Raw genomic sequence first — 17,085 nt, forward strand, 5'->3', positions numbered from 1 at the left:
GGGGGGGGGAGTGTCGTCTTGCAAAGCTCTGGAAGTCGAAAAAGACCAGTGCTCAACGGCAAAAAGCTGGAACCAGAAAACGGGCCTAGTAACTCAGCCATAAATATGTTCAAAAAGTATTAGGTAGTATGGTATTCCAATATGTAGGCCTATATAAACATGAATATCTCGTGTTCGCTTTACAATTTATTTTAAACACGTTTTTGTTTATGTTCCACAAAATATTAGTTTGAATCTTAAAGTTCATCGGCGTCAGTGCCCCTGATAGTTGTGACGCCAGATAACCCACAATTAATCAATCTTCATTATCGCACAATGCACAGCGCACACTGCTTATGATTTCGTAAGTCCTCAGACCATTTTCAACCTTAGTCGGTAGCATTCTTTCAGATTTTAAATAATTTAGAAGACAGATTTTCCGGGGGGAAAATTAATTTGATTCTTCATACAACAAAAAAAAAAAAAAACATGTGGTAAGTCTTGGCACGTTTGAATATTTATGGAAACTTGTTTTCGTGATTTATCATAGTCGACTCCTCTCCGTCGACTCTCTGTTACCAACAATTGTCAGTGTTACTCCCTGTGACGTCATGCCTTTTCAAGTGTCACTGTATTCTTAGGCTCCTTGTTTTTCCCCCGCAGTCAATGAGTCGTTTTCTCGTCCTGAGGAGATGCCAGAAGTCACCTGCCTGTCATGAGGACGGTTATTTTGTTCTGATTGCTGGTTGTAAAGTGCGAAGGTAAAGTTTTTATATTTTCTTTATATTTTTTATTTATTGCTTATGTGAGAATGTGTTTATTGTCACTTCAGTTGTTTTATTGACTCGTTAACATTACGGCAACTGATCCCCTAAAAATTGTAGTTGATAATTGGTAACGTGGTTTTGCCTAAAACTATTTCAGTTTCGAGATTCACTTCATCGTTGGTTAACATCTGTTTTTGGGGGGCGGGGGATTTCACACGAGCGATTAAATCTCAAAAGTAACATCATCATGCTTGTAAACGTCGTGCGCATTTAACGTTTGTTAATAAATTTCCAATATGGTTTTGTACTATATTTGGAGGCCTACTAATAAGAGTGAAAATTCAGGACTAGTTTATCAGAATTTTTTGGTAAATTTTTACTTTTACATCCATCTCCCTCTCGAGGTGAAATTTGTTGTTCCATTGGTATTTAGTTAATGTAAAAGAAAACTATTGAGATGGCTATTTGTCTGTCCGTCCGCACTTTTTCTGTTCGCCCTCAGATCTTAAAAATTACTGAGGCTAGAGTTCATATCTGAAGGCATCATTCAGGTCTTCAAGTTGCGATCTTGCTGTGGCCAGACTTTGGAACAGCAGTTGTGGGTCAATGGATACAGACTGGTGTGGATTTGCACAGATGTGTTAGCAGGCAGGGTGACAACTTGAGCTTTCTTTTTAAAGACATATTCTAAGACTTTTTGTCCCAACAATCCCTTCAAGATGTTGTTTCCTTCATCAACCACTTTGTCGACATTGACAGAATCCCTTGCAGTCACTCCAGTGTCAGTGCTATGCAGGCTTGGATCATTAACATCAAATGGACTCTTTGATGTCAGAAAAGTCATAGTTTTCTGCGTGTCTTTGGTGTGTCTCACTTGGCGTGCTGTAGATACGTCTTTGTGCTGGTCATTGGTAGAGAAGCTAACGGATGTCTATTTGCATCGCATGATTCAACTCTGCGCAACATGGGTTGGACAGTATACATGTGGCTCTCTGGGATTCATCCATCCCTCTTCCCCTGTCAATCTTCCTGTACTCTTTAAACGTCTCATTAGGGCTTGTTTAATTATTAAATCGGTTGACAATCCTGCCCAGTAATGGTCAGAACAGTGTATCACATGAAAACCATTCTCAAAGTGTTGCTGAACCACAGGATGCTGAATTAGTAATTGATCAAGTCGCTGTAGATACACATAGATGGATTCGTATACAAATTGTGACCAGCAGCTGCCAGATACAGAAGCATGTCATGCAGGGCCTGTAAATGCAACTGCAACTGCCACTTAACCAGTGCGTTCAGACTTGATGAACTTGCAAACAATGTCCCTTCGGCCCCTAGCGTTCGTATTCTCTTTAATTCCATCTGACTTTCCACACCCTCTTTAACAATTGTTTCATAGTGCAAATGCGAGGTTTCCCTCATGTTACATCTTTCACACCACCTTAATGTCAATTTTTCACTTTCAGCGCTGAGTGACCCCATAGGTGCCAGTGCTTGGCTTTGGCCTAAATTCGATATTCTGTTCTATTCTATCTTGTCCATGTAACAGAGCCACAGTTGTGCTGTCCTTTGATCTTCCATCAAGTCCTTTCTTTTCTGAAATGCATCAAGTATCCTTTGCAAAGCATCACTTGTTACCAGTTTTTCAGTTACATCACCCCCTCATCATGGTTTCAAATATGTTCTGTACTTTGTCAAAATCAATTGCAGTATCCACATCCACATTATCATTGTCATCAGGAACCACAGTTTTTGTTTGTTCTATTCCTTTCTGAGCAAATGTTTACGTAGGCCTACCTGAAAGACTGGAAAAAAAGACAAAAATTCACTAATGAAAATAAATATCGTTGACTAATAACAGAACGCGATGGGACATTCCAAGCATATTGTGGACCTATTTTTGATAATCTAGTTGATATATTTCTAATTACCCTATATTTTTTTCTACTTGTAAACACAACCCCTTAAATTTTCTGTCAGTTTTTTAATTGGCTACTTTTGGTGGCCATTTTGAATTTAATGGACATATTTGATTTTAATGGTCTTATATTAGTGTGCTCTGTCCTTTAGCATAATACTGAGCCGTATTTGACTTATTTCAACACATTTTTCTGTTGCTAAATAGATTTTTTTTTAATATTCCCATTTTGGCTGCCGCCTTGGCAGTCATCTTAGAAATAAGCATGCTCCACAGCTTCGATTCTCCGTGATTTTTAGTGTTATTTTACACTATAATTTGAGTCATAAAAAATTTGAATGGTTTCTTTTGTAATTAGTGGTGGGTTCCTTGGTAAATTTCAGTAGGTCTACTAGCCTAAAATGGCAGTGCACAATAGTAATGTTAAATATTTCTTAACGAAGAAAAGTGACGAAATATATAACCTCATTACGTTGTTTTTAACCAAATAAGAAGTGACATTGCCTCTATGTACTTGAATGCACCATAAATAACTGGGTCTTAAAAGACTGTGAATTTACAAACCTCCTTAAGGTCAACTTAAGTATGTTTGATGAAAGGTGTACTGTACTTTGAAACTGTGGATTTTTATTCTTTTTCTATTACGGGCTGCCCTAGAGCAATAGTCTGTATTACCACAAGGCTGATTGAAAAACTGACTTTAGCTTAAAAACAGTAAATTTATGAATCATCTGACTGGAACGGGGACTAACATGATTTGAGTTTTAAGTTTGTTAGAGAAAAAATTAGTTACAGCTGAAGCTGTAAGAATACTATTCCTGGATGTTTTGTAATATATCGTAGCGGCACCTCAACTTGGGCTGAATGTCCGGAACTTGCAGAGCAAGTTAACAGGTCATTGACACAAAGTGGCTGTGGCAGTCTCCTTACAGAATTTCAGATTAATTGGCATGGATTCCAGTTAGTGTAAAAGACGTAGTTACTTGTCTTGTCAATTAATGTTATTCAGTTACCTCTGAGATTTAACTTTCTCGTAAATAAGTTCTGGTGCAGACAGTCAACTGACTGGTAAAAAATTTTCTGGCCTAGTTTAGTGGTCAGTTTTGAGCCGCGATGAAGTCTGGAGTTGAATGACTGGTATTAAGTGTTATAAAGCTCTCCCAGCCATATTCCAGTATTCAAGAACTTGGCCAGTCTCTTTCACCCGTAATCACCCAGTCCAGTGAAAAAAATTTGAAGTTGTTTGGTCATTCCTTTGATATGTAACTTTCTCTAAAAGTTTGGAACCATAATAATGACCTCGCATTTTCAGGAACATCGAACTTGGGATAAAAGTGCTCATGGAGAGACTTGGCAACTAATACTGCTGCTGCTGCTGACCAGCTGTCTGTTAAGTTATGAGTGCTTTTAATAATATCCATAACTTGACTAGTAAGTTTAAAAGCTGTTCCATACACCACCATAGTTATCAGTTACCTTTAGGAAGATTGCCTTTTAGAAGAAAATTGTCATGAGGTACCAGAATAGCATAATTGGTATTTATAAAGGCGTACTTTATAAATAAAAAAAAAGCCTTATATGCAGCCTTATAAGCATGCCGTGTCTTTAAACGAGATTGTCCCGTGACTTTTGGGAGCGAGTTAATGGTATTCTAGACAACTTCTTGAAACAATTTAAGCCGTTAGTGTTCAATATCAGTGGGAGTAATAGTTCTTAATTCTTGCCTTGCAGTTCGTGTTTACATCTGTAACACTTAACAGGAATTGGTAAAATAGAAATAATCCTGGTGATGGTAATGTAATAGCTGCCTTGTTAGTATTTTACTCACATCAGTAGTTAACCCTTTTGAAGCCCCCAGGTGCATTGTGTTCTGCTTCTAATTTCTCTATGGCCTCTTCCCATTGCGATGCCCTATTTCGTTCAAATTGCTGAGGTAAATTCTTCAGGAGATACTTCAAATATGGATGTATGTTGGTTCTGTCAAACTAATTTCAACATTTTTAGGGCTTAGTAGTTAGTATACAGTAATCACAGTTCTCCACACAGCATCAAGTAATGTCCAAATAAATATAATCAGTTATCCACACAGCATCAAGTAATGTCCAAATACTAACTAAAGCTCATTTCTTTGACTGGTCACAGGATTCCAAATGAACACGAGATGCTTAGCTCTGCTGGTGCCTAGCTGAGGATTTAGGGATCTGGCTCTTAAAGCACTAGTTGAAGGTATGTATTAAGCTTGAGTGTTTAAAGCTTTAAACATTAAGTGAGGCTTCTGTTTCATGGTTAAACAGTATTAAAAATCCTAAATGTTTTCACTAATTGAACAGAATTCCTTGTACATATAACAGAATTCCTTATGTGTACATAATGTCATATGAAATTTGTATACTTTCAATTAAATTTTTGTAAATAGCGTAAATACTGTTGTTGTTGTTGTAGTATTGCTGTTTGTTTTGTTGATTTTTACTATGTTGCTGTTATGTGTATGTATTAGTTTTGCTACTAATTTTATGTTAATTTTAATTTTTATGGGAGACGCTGAACTGAACCCTTGGCCCGCTACTCTTTACTGTAAGAAAATTGCAGAGTAATTTACTCAAATATTCGGGCCTCAAGATCAAATTTTCTTGATCTCCAGAGTAGTTCCTTTAACTACGATTTGATGTTTTTATCCGAGACACTTTTAAGAAGTAATAATAACAAGGCAAAAGATGCAAAGGTTAAGTGTATAATCCCAGGGTTTGATGGCCGAAACTTTATTTATCGTTGTAATATCCCACATGTGCAGGGTTTGATGGTATACAAAGTCCAGACGACCTATTGATCGTCAGAAAAACTCGAGTGTAGTTTGAAGTTCTTTGTTTTAAGATTTTCAGTAAGTTCTAGTGTTTACATATTTGTTGTTTACTGCAATCCAAATATCAATGTGCTTTATATGACTGTCTCTTGGAGGGGATTAGTATGGCTTAGTCACAAGATTCTAAAGCTTCATTCATTATTTGTGGAGACTGCAATGCAAAGCACAGCGAATGGCTTAATTCAAATTCCACACATCAGCTTGACCTGTCTGCTCTTGAATTCTGTGTAACCTCCGATTTTGTCCAGCTAATTGAGGAACATATGCATATTTCTAGTAATGGATTAGACATCATATTCATAAATGTTCCAGCTGTTGTCAAGTCCAAGGTCTGCGAGTATGTAGGCACTTTCGATCATTGTGCCATTGAGATGGGCACAACGAATGTCAGTCAGTATAATTCCGAATGCCACCGTTGGAAAAATGGCCTAGCTGAAATCTAGAGCCAATTGCGATCATCATATTGAAGTTTGTGAGGCGCACAATATTTCAAATGCTATGTCAGAACCAGATTCCAGGAAGTTTAATGAAATGCTGATGGCTATTAAAGCAAGATATGTTCCTAGAAAGGTCATGAGGACAAACGACTAGTTATGGTTTGATGACCATATGTAGACAAGCTTACCATGGCAAGTAGACCAATTTCAGCACCTGGAGACAGAGCTTACTATATAGCTGAGAGAAATTACAATAATTCATTAAAGAGGAAACCTGAAAGAATTACTCAGCCTTATCTGTGGTGGACCAAATTGGCATCATGTTGGCATCATCTATCTTTGGGTCAGGCTCATCTTCCATTCCACCACTATTAACAGATGATGGTAGATAGGTTACTGGCCCTAGGGAAAAGGCTGAAGTGCTTCATCAAGCTTTTGAAGCTAAGCAATAAGCTGAGGATTCCCTAGGGATGTTGAGAAAATTCTTGATAATCTTGATAGCTGGGGTGGCAAAGGTTTTGATGGTTTCTTCCCTTTGTTTTTTAAAAAAGGTTTTTATTGTGCTGTCTCCCAAGATTAGTGGACTCTCTTGATTTTTAGGTCGATGTACTATCTTGGCAGATGAGTGCAAAGAGTAGCATATCTGCAGACTGCAGTAACTACAGGCCAATTTTATTCTCCCTGTGCTCTCCAAATTTGCAGAAAAACTTATTTTTAAGCCACTATGTAAGTATGTGGAATCTAAAGGATTGTTAGCTGATAGTCAGTATGCATATAGAAAGCAGTTATGGACCTATAATGTTCTTTTAGATTTGTCCTGCCATTTTCAAGGGAATCTTGATATGGGTTTTGAGCATAGAGTAGTTCAAACAGATTGTAGTGCTGCTTTTGATTTAGTAAATGACAAGGCACTTTATAAATTTATAAACTTTCAGAATCTTAGAGTGGGTGGATATGCTTTAGGTTCCACAAGGTAGTGTTATGAGTGCACTGTTATTTTTAGTGTATACAAGTGATATGGTTATTGGCCTTGAAAACAAGGTTGTCCAGTATGTTCAGTATGCTGATGATGCAACACTTGTGTGCAGTAAAGACTCCACTTGAGAGAAATATAGCTGCCCTTAGTCTCAATCATGACATGGACCGGGTTAGTGATGGTGTGGGCAGTGAGGTTTGAGGCTGAACTCCAGCAAAACGAAAGCACTCTTACAGATTTTTCTTCCTATCCACCCCTTCAGGTGGACGGGGCTTTGTTGAATGTGTCTGGAACTTTTAACTATTATAGGTGTAACCACTGACTAATGAAAGTGTTACCAAATGCCGCAAGAAAGTTAGGTATTGCACGTAAGCCGTCGTATATTACAGTGATAAAATCAATGCACCCTGTTTTGGGTCATTTGCCCTTCCTTTAGTAGAATACTATTTTCTGGTGTGGATTTCTGCTTCTGCAAGAGATTTTTTCTCTTAGACACGGTGGTGGTGGTGGTAGGTTTTTATTTCTTGATTTTAGCAGTTATGACTTGTTCCATCTGTGGATGGTCTCATGTTTGTCACTTTTTCATAAGTTGTATTTTTAACAGGATCTTTCACATTCACAATTGATCCCTGATCCCCTTTTCCTGCCGAGAGCAACCAGATTTGCTGAACAACAGCACCAATATGCAGTAACTGTGCCTCGCTGTTGAACTTGTCAGTTGCAGAGGTCCTATATTCTTCACACCATTGGACTGTGGAACAGTCTCCCCAAGGGTGTCGTGCAATTGGAACTTCAAAAGTTCAAGGGGAGATGTAGTGCATTACTACAGTACAGTTCTCATTGTATTTTAGTTTACTTATATTTTTATATTATTTGCAAAGGTGGACTTGATATTTTTTGTTTCTTTTTTTTTAGTTAGGGTCTACTGGATGGCTATATGTGCTATATTTTATTTGGAGGTGAACCCTCACCTGTAACGTGCTGTGGTAAGAGCTACTAAAGCGTTCATAGTCTGCGACACTTGTTAAAACGGGACTGTCTGGCTCTCGCTGTTGATTTGATGTTGCTGCATCCTTCGTATGTCAGCTCAGCCTCTTCAACACTGAGCTCTCCTTCAACTACACCAGTAATTTGATTGTTGCTAAAACTGCTGCTGCAATGCTGCATCGTCACCTGCTGTACCCATACTTGGTTGCTCACGGCCTGCTCTTGCAGTGCCACTTTGTTACGGGGTGTCAATGACTGGCCTAGTTGTTGCTCATCTTTTAGAGAATAAATTTTTTAATGTTTTGTGCTTTCCAGGAGCATCTTCAACAAGTGGCTGCTTATTCAATGACTGTTTCCAATCAGCAGCTGTGCTTGTTGCATTGATGCCTCTTTTCTCCCACCACTGTTGTTGCAGCTGGTTCTGTGACCAGTCTTGCTGTTGCTGTTCTTCTTCTTTTGACATTATTACGCTCACTGTATAGTAGGGTTGGCTGCTCGAGTCAGCTTTCCCCATCTATTTCTATTCCTTGCATCATCTTCACGAAGTCCCACCTCACCCATATCCCTCCTCACCACACCCACCCATCTGATCCGCTGACGCCCCACACTGTTCTTCCCCATCACTGGCATGTTCTTAGCTCTCTTGATTGGTTCCACCTCCTCCCCCCCTTATTACTTGGCCATAGTACTTCAGATGAGCTTCCCTAGCCTTCTCCTTGACATTACATTTACCAAACATTCTTCTTATATCTTAGCTCTCCCTCCTTTCCAGTACAGTACTGTTGTGATATTCCAGCAATCCATCTCACCATCCTCATCTCTGTTCTTTCCAATAGTCCCTCCTCTTTCCTCTTAAATGCTCAAGTTTCTGCCCCATATAATAGTACAGGCCTGATAACTGCCGTATAAATCTTCATTTTGAGCCATAAAGCCATTTTCTTGTCTAAAACAACTCCAGCTACTTCTTCATTTTCGCCATGCTTCTCTCACTCTGTCTCACTGCTTTCTCAGTATCTCGCTCCTCTGTTATTATTGATCCCAAGAAGTTAAACTCATTGTTCTGTTTTAGCACTGTACCATCTTCCACTTGAATGTTTACTTACTTCATGTCCTTCTTTACTACTAATCATTAGCTCTGTCTTTCCAATGTTCACTTTCAGTCCTCTTTTCTAGGGCTCCTTTCCATGCTAAAAACCTTTCTTACAGTCCTCCTTCTGTGTCTGTTATAATGACTGAATCAGCAGGAAACATCAGTTCCCACAGTTCGTTGTTCCGTAATTCTGATGTCAAAGTGTCTATAATGACGAGGAACAAGAATGGACTCAGAGCTGATCCCTGATGGAGGCCAACCTCGACAGGGAATGCCTGTCTCCCCCATATTTTGTCTGTACAGTGGTTCTTGCCCCCTCATACATCATTTTCAATAACCTTAACAACTTCTCTGGTACCCTGTCATACGCCATTTCAAGATCCACAAAATGTAAACCTTACTGTTTCCTTCTAAATACTTTTCTTGGACTTGTCTTACTTTGAAAATGACATCCATTGTGCTCTTTCCTTGCTGTTGCTGCTGCACCAATAATCAGTCTAATCTCTTTCACTGTTGCACTAGTGACTAACTATGCCACTCTTGGCATTACTGATGTATTGATGCCTGGGCCCACTGCCCATGCTGTTCTAGTGGCTTTTTTGACCTCCAGCCCTGCTGTCTCTGTTACACCAGTTATTGCCCATCTTGCTCCCACAATTGTTTCTGCACTGATGACAGGTCTGATGCTCTTGCTCTTCCTGTTGCTCTAGTGTCTGGTCCTGCCACTGCTGCAGTAGCTTTTGTTCTGACCAACCCTCCAGGATATGATGTTCCTAAATACTAAACCACTGGATTGCCTGCTGTGCTTGCTGTTTTAGCAGTTGCTGCTTTATCTGTACCTGCACAAAACCCCTTGTACTGCCTACTGCTCCAGAAACTGCTGTTTCACCTGGTCCACGTAGCTGGTGGACTGCCTGCTGCGTGTCCTGTTTCAGTAGCCACTGCCTCATTTGCTCCTGCACATGTAGTACGTGAACTGCCCGCTGTCTAGTTTGCTGCTTTTTCCCCTAATTCTTACACATGCAACTACTGGATTCCTACTGTTCCACTGGTGGTTATTTTGCCTGCTCTTGTACACTCAGCTTCTGTGTTGACTGTTGCACTGGAGGTAACTGCTTCATCCGTTCCTGCACATTTAGTCTGTACTACTTGATTTTCATGGTGTGCATGCTTTTCTGGCCAATGTTGCTTCAATTGTGTTTGCATTTACAAGGTATGGTCTACAAGCTGTTCCAGAAGGAGTAACTTCTCTTATTACGGTGTATAAAATTACTACATGCTTGCTGTGCCTGCTATGTCTGCTGTTCCAGTGGTGCCTGCTGTGTCAGTTGTTCTATACTGTATGCAGCTTGTGCTCTGTCTTTTGTGTATACTGTGCTTGCTGTCCCGGTGACATCTCGACTTGTTGTACTTGCACCTTCAGCCTCCCGGTGTGTCTAAAGTCCATTTGCTGTTTGTTCATTATTACCAAGCAACTTTGTCCTGTTGCTTCCATTGCTGTAATTATTCCTGATATTCTAGCCATTTCCTTGGTCATACCAATGTCTTCACTTAATTTGACACTGTACTGTACTTGTTACAGGGACTGGGACAAGAACATCTGCTTAGTCCCCTTTTTTTCTGTGATTGAGGTTGTTCCTTCCATTGCTACTGCGATTTAATGTTTTAACTGTATTGCCTCTTCCAGTTGCTATTTCTATAGCTTTTCCTGCTGCACTACTCCAGGTATTTCCTTCCAGACAACAGCAATTGTCATCATAGTCACAGATCTTCAATTCAGATGAGATTGAATGGGACTATTCTTTCATAATCAAGAATTACCAATATCTCTGCTGAATAGGAGGGTCTTTGATAGCAACTTGCTTCAGGAGACAGTCTGTGCTGTAAGGAAACATTCCAGTTTCATGCTTTTCAGCTCAAATGCTTGTTTCATCTTCTCAGGATTTCCTTTTCAGATTTAGACTAGCCTCCTACAACCACTCCAAGAGGATATGTTCAACATGGCCTGTGTCCCTATTCAGGATCAGAAGCCACGTCCTTGCTGTTAAGGCTCATTTTGATTGTGTTGGCCTGGTAACTTTCTTCCTTCAAAGAATCCCATTGAAGTTATAAAGAAAGCATCTCGGACAATGCAGGCGGATTCCTTCAAAGTATCCCAATGATGTTATAAAGAAAGCATCTCAGACAGTGCCGGTGGAGGTTCCTTCCTTTGGTGATTTCATTAACTATTTGAGGGGAGTGTGCCTCAGAGCTCTAAGGTCATAAGGTTCTAACCTGACAGAAAGCTCCAAATGATCGCCTCATGCCTTCAATTTTTTTTTTTTAATCAGCCGACTATCTCTTGCAGAGATGGCTATGACAGAGGTTTTCCCAATTTCATTACCAGTGTTATCTAGCAAGAGTGTCTATGGGAAATCATTAAGTTGGAGAGAGGTTGTACTTTTCCCTTAAAAAATGCCAGAAAAGGAGAGTCACGGAAAAGACAAATATAATTTCAAGAACTTTTATTTTTAAATAAATTTCTGTGAAAGCAATGTTTCATAGCATTTAGTTTAAATTGCCTTATAATATTCTCTTCTTTGTTACTTTTAACACAGTGAATAGCAATAGCAAACTTTTTTACCAGTGTTTTACTATCAATACACTGATCCAGCATATAAGATATTCAATTAAACTAAATTGCATGGAAAATAATCTGTAATTTGCTATTGCTGTAAGGTGGAGAATTAAATTTTTTTTATTCACCCCTGAAAGATAACCTGCTGGTGTGAAATTGTTACATGATAATAGTTGCCAAAAGATACATATGGTTTAGTAATAAAAAAATTACTATCTAAAAATTTGTAGTCAAAATTCTGCCTCTTAAATGTATATATTGAAGTCCACTGGTTCTATACTGCTGGTGGTATCACAATTCTATATTTGCAGTGAATGATAAATGCAATGAAATGGTGCTACTACGACATTTCTTATCTCCCATGTAAACATTATAAAATGTATATTTCTATAACCTTTGATTTTTTGTTCGTCTCTTCACAGGATGACCCTTCGGTTGTTAAATACCAAGGAAGTAAACTGACAGTTGTTCGCCGGCTAAAGCTGTTACTGCTGCCAACATTCCAATCAGGAGAATGTAAAATGCTGCCTAGGAGTAGAATGAAATTGTAATCAGAATTTTCAACAAATTTTAAGGTAATTTACTGATACTTTAATCACTAAAAGAATTTTTTTTTAATCTAAAACAATAAGACATTAATCACCTGACACCAGGTTTTTTTTATGGAGTTGTATTAGAAATTTTAAGGTTTCAAATGCATAAAAAGGTGTCAGAGTGCATTGTTACAAAGAAAAAGCTGTTCTTGTAATATTTCAAACAATATTAAGACATATTCATAATGAACCTTACTTGCAAGTGTCTGATGGAAAAGGCTCTAGGTCCTGTTGATTCTGTATCGATATTACTTCCAGCTACTTTCTGAAACTCATCATCTCTCCACTTAGTTATCAAACCACCTTCAAGCATGTACGACAACCTGTAGTGAGAAATACTTTTTTAAATCTTTCAAGTTGGCTTTATAGCATGAAATTTTTTGGTGAGTGTCCGTGTGTGTGTGTGTGTGTTAAGTAGTGAATGGGACTTCATGTATTTTTTAGTTTCATAATCAACCCACCATAAATGTGGCATGGTCATCAATGCACTTATGTATATATCTGAATTGTTACAATTCTTGCAGATGATGTGAGCAGCAGAAGTTATGACAATCCTGCCAGGTGTACAAAAGTACCATTTGTATCATACTGACACAATAAGCAGGAGCAGTGGATCAGAAGTTGTACCCTGTAACAAGGTGCCAGGAGCATCGGGGTTAATTTCACTAAAAAAACGGAATAACTGCAATCCCATCGCTAGGCAAGAGGAGACTTATCATGGGAATTTTAAACTAGAGAAGTTGCAGCACCAAGCTAGAAAATGAGGGGAGCAGGAATGGCAACAACGAAATTCCCTTTTCATGATGACAAGAGCAGCAAGGAGCATCCCTACTGCCAAGCCATACAACAAAATAAATGGAAATTTTTTTTATAGAACTGACAATGAAAATGTCAGTAGTTTACTGAAATTAGCTGGAGAGGACAGTAATGTCAAACACTCCTGATAAAGACTGCAAGAATTACAGCAAAGGCATTCCCCATCCTATGCAAAGCTCAAGTAGTGAAATTACAGGTATAACAAATTTGGTAGGTGTGGTTACAGGTGCAGTCACCGTAACATTCAGCAGATGAAGAAAGCAGCAGCAACAGCAGCAGCCAAGACTAAACTGAAAGTGACCAGCGGAGCAAGTGGAAACTTTATGTGAGCAGCTGTAAAAATTAGCAGTGGACAACAGTACTGGCAGCCCCAGTATAATAAACATTGACAGGAACCAACAAAGCTTTGGACATGCCACTGATGATAATGATTTCCAGCAGCAGCTGCTGACATCATTCTAAATAATAAGAGAAGCAGCAGCTATGTCAGCAAGAGCGGCAGTCATTATCTCTACTGGCAAGGATGAGAACCCACTGCACAGGAAGTGATTCGAGTAGAAAGTGGGCAACCTGGGTAGGACCTTGCTACAAATACTTCCACAAGCTAAACAAGCACAAGGAGTCTGCAGATGATAAGAGCCAGTAGTAGCCATCAGAGAGATAGTTCATTCTCAGCAGGCAACATTAAGAACCAACAAACAGATACAGGTATCTTTGCGGAGAGTGTCATGAACCTCCAGGAGGAGTTAAGTGATGAGTGTAAGCTGCAAACCACCTATACCAGTAGGCAATGTAAAGAATTAATAGGAACACTAGAGGTCCTTGCAGGTGACAGGAGCCAGCAGCATTGCATCAAAAGTTGAGGAGAGCAACAGGCCCCATGGAAAAAGTAAGGGTTCCTTGAAGGAGAAACTCTGAGCCAGTAGTAAAAATCAGCCACAGACGTAGTGTTCCCAGCAGTGGGCCATGAGTGCCAACAGGTGCTGCAAATTAACAAGCTTCCCAAAGGGACCAACTAACTTTCAAGTTGAAGTGATCACTGCAGGTAATGCCATGAGCTTGAGGCAGTAGCATACTGAGTGGAGGAGAGCAGTCATCTCTACATGTGATGACAATAGGCTGTAGTAGTTGATATTGAGGGGAGGATAATAGTAGCATCCTAGGAAATGTGTGTTATCAGGTTACAGTAAGATTCAGAAGGTAATAACAACAAGAGGTGATTGCAGCACTTCCACAGCCTTGGAGTTTCCATCAGCTGACAAGGATCAGCAGCAACTGGCTGTTTAAGAATTTACAGGTGATGAATAATAGTATCAGCAGCAACAAATGGCACAGCAACAACTGGTGCTAACAGTAGCCATGTCAAGCTCAGTTGGGGGGTGTCAGAAACATCTGTAGAATAGGAATCCCAGTTGAGGATAGTGGGGCCACCAGCAATTTCTGCCACAGCTATGGCATTTTTAGCACGCAATGGGTTAGGGCCATCTGAATCTGCTGAAAGTAAATGTGTAATGTGCCACTGGAAATTTCACCATAGCAGTGGCCTTGCCAGCAAGTGACATTAAGAGCCAACAACTGCTGTATCTGCAATGATCCAGTCAACAATGAAGGTCTGCAAAAGACTCAGCCAAAGCAATTCTAGCTGGCACCAGTAAAGGTCAACCATAGTTGCAGCTGCTGCAGTGGAACCAGAACTGGATGCTGCTGCTTTAGGTGGTGAATACGAGATTGCAGCATCTGCAGCTGCACCAATCCAGCAGGTGATGAATCCAAATGGCAATCACAAGGATCTCTGTGAGCAACACAAAGAGTTAGCTGCAGTTGAGGCCAGAGCAATCTCTTCAGGTGAAAATTGGGACCAGCAAAAGCAGCTGTTGTGGCAATTCCAGCAGGTATACAAGGGTCACCATTAGCCAGAAGTGTGGAAATGTCTCCAAATTACTTGTATGGATCACATTGGCTGCAACTGCTGCTGGCCAGCTTCATTGACAGCAGAGATTCTTGCAGCAGCTGCCACTGGTGGGACACAGTTGCCTATTTGGAACACCTCAGCTGGCTGCCCCTTCTGGATCACCTTGTCTCTTGTTGGAATTTCCATAGCTGCAGCTTCTGTAGGTACTGTCATTGTCAGCTAGGATGACTGTGGCTAGTTGCTGCTGAGACCTGTCCCTCACCATTGGTATTGCCATGGCTGCTGCAGCTGGCCCTCTACATCATAACATCACTTGCTGGCAAGGTTGTGGCTCCAAAGGAAACTATGGAAACTACTGCTGGCCCTCATTTTGCATGCAGAGATATCACAACTCTGGCTGGTGGCACCCCATTTATACCAGTTGGAATTGCCACAATAGCAGTTCTTGCTGGCCCCTGTTGTCACTTGGAGAGATAGCTCTGACTAATTGCAACTAACCCTTTGTGTTGCCTGCAGTTCCTTAATGATTACTGCTAGGACTCGTCATTACTTGCTGGATTAGTGCAGCTGTGGCTGCTGCTGTCTTGTCTTTGCCCCCTAGAGCTGCAACATCCAATTCTGGTCCCACTGTTACAATTGTGGCTGCTGCTGGACACCATCATTGCCATCTGTTATTGCAGCAGCTGCAACTACAGTTTCCCTCATTGGTGCCAACTGGAACATCTGTGACTGTGCCTTTTGCTGACCCTCGCTGTTGGCTACTCAGATTGTTGGAGATGCAGGTGCTGTTTGGCCCCTTGATGTCAAATGCTGGAAATGCCACAGCTGTGGTGAAACTTCTGATGAGCCAACATGTTGGATTTCTGCAGATGTAGTTTGACCCTCAACATTTTCTGCAGAAAATGCCATGACTGGGCAGAAATTTCTAATGGCCACCATTATATTACTTCCGTGGATCCCCAAGCTACAATGCTGCTGACCTAGCAGCTGGGTTTGCCATGGCTGCTGCTAGCACCTCTCATTGTCTGCAGAGATGACTGTAGCTTTGGCAGTTGTTGCTGAGCCTGTTCATCATCTGCTGAAAATGCTTATGCAACCAGGAGGTGCTGGCCCTTGTTGTTAGCTGGTGGGAACTCCAAGACTGGAAGTTCTGCTGTCAGCTCTTGTGTTGCCTGCTGGCTCTTACTGTCTCCTGCAATGACCTCCTTTATTTCGGGGATGCTTTTAACAGCGAGAGCAGTGTAAGAAAATATCCTCAAGTTCCTAACATTGCTCAGTAACTTTCCTCAACAATATGCAATCTGAGGTCATATAAAGATTCTACCTAGCATATTCAGAATAGATTGGTATTAAAAATAAAAGAATAGGGCATTTCCCAACAGGGCCAAATAGTTAGTAGTACTGTCACTAACCGTATTCATTTACCACTTCTAATTTGGAGGGTCTAAAGATTAGAATAGCTAACCAAGCTTAATAGTGAAGCAATAAAAATTTGTAATCTAAAGTTACTATTGTAGTGACAAACTGAATGAATAGATATTATTAAATCTTCACAATCAGCTGTAGTTTCAGTAGTTTGTTTCATCTGAGTATTTTGTTTTCTATACTGTATATCATTACTTACAACTTGTTAACTTTTGGTAGGTAAGGTGCCCCAGAGATGCAAGCAACTCCATAGTACTGTGGTGCAAAAGTGTTCCGAGCAAAGTAAAATCTCCGTATTCCTTCTTCCATGGCAAGATACCGCAAGCTCAAGTGTCCATTGATGAGCACGAGTTTGTCAGCAGAAATCTGTTTTTGAAATGTAAGAGTTTCAAAATAAAAGAACAATAGTCTATAGCCTATCTTTGGTTGCCTGGCTCCTAGAGAAAAGAAATAATTTCTGTGATTTACTAGTAATCACATTCTTACACATCAATATCACCATCATATGTAAGCTTTTGTCAGACAGAGACACCCAGTTTTAGATAATTAGGAAAATACAATGGTGCTTTTAAAGAGCAAAAAGAAACCCCTATTTAACAGCATTAAACCATTCACTAGAATTCACACATCATGTCTACGTATACAATACTACTTCAGTGTTTCATTTCATATCAATTTCAAATTGTGAAAAAACTTAAAACTCACTGT

At 40.0% G+C, this 17,085-nt stretch overlaps 1 protein-coding gene and 2 long non-coding RNA genes across 4 annotated transcripts in view; 2 read left to right on the forward strand and 1 right to left on the reverse strand.

The window, feature by feature from the left end:
• The window catches only part of LOC136847663 (uncharacterized), an 86,305-nt gene extending 82,218 nt beyond the window's left edge, over positions 1 to 4,087 (forward strand). The window contains exons 3-4 of the long non-coding RNA XR_010855788.1: positions 643 to 740; positions 3,977 to 4,087. This is a non-coding gene — a long non-coding RNA (uncharacterized lncRNA). The remainder of the gene's footprint in view (positions 1 to 642; positions 741 to 3,976) is intronic.
• A 7,416-nt stretch (positions 4,088 to 11,503) lies between these two features.
• The window catches only part of LOC136847658 (glutamate receptor ionotropic, delta-2-like), a 222,064-nt gene continuing 216,482 nt past the window's right edge, over positions 11,504 to 17,085 (reverse strand). For both annotated transcript variants that reach the window (XM_067119459.1, XM_067119460.1), the window contains exons 16-18: positions 16,577 to 16,743; positions 12,421 to 12,547; positions 11,504 to 12,159 (exon numbers count right to left, since the gene is read on the reverse strand). In XM_067119459.1, the coding sequence (XP_066975560.1) occupies positions 12,070 to 12,159; positions 12,421 to 12,547; positions 16,577 to 16,743 (384 nt within the window). In that variant the 3' untranslated portion in view covers positions 11,504 to 12,069. The remainder of the gene's footprint in view (positions 12,160 to 12,420; positions 12,548 to 16,576; positions 16,744 to 17,085) is intronic.
• Positions 12,066 to 16,787, forward strand: LOC136847661 (uncharacterized). Its single transcript, XR_010855787.1, has 3 exons — positions 12,066 to 12,206; positions 12,749 to 14,085; positions 16,597 to 16,787. It is a non-coding gene; the product is annotated as an uncharacterized lncRNA (long non-coding RNA).

Source organism: Macrobrachium rosenbergii, chromosome 17 (assembly GCF_040412425.1).
Source record: "Macrobrachium rosenbergii isolate ZJJX-2024 chromosome 17, ASM4041242v1, whole genome shotgun sequence".
Taxonomy (NCBI): domain Eukaryota; kingdom Metazoa; phylum Arthropoda; class Malacostraca; order Decapoda; family Palaemonidae; genus Macrobrachium; species Macrobrachium rosenbergii.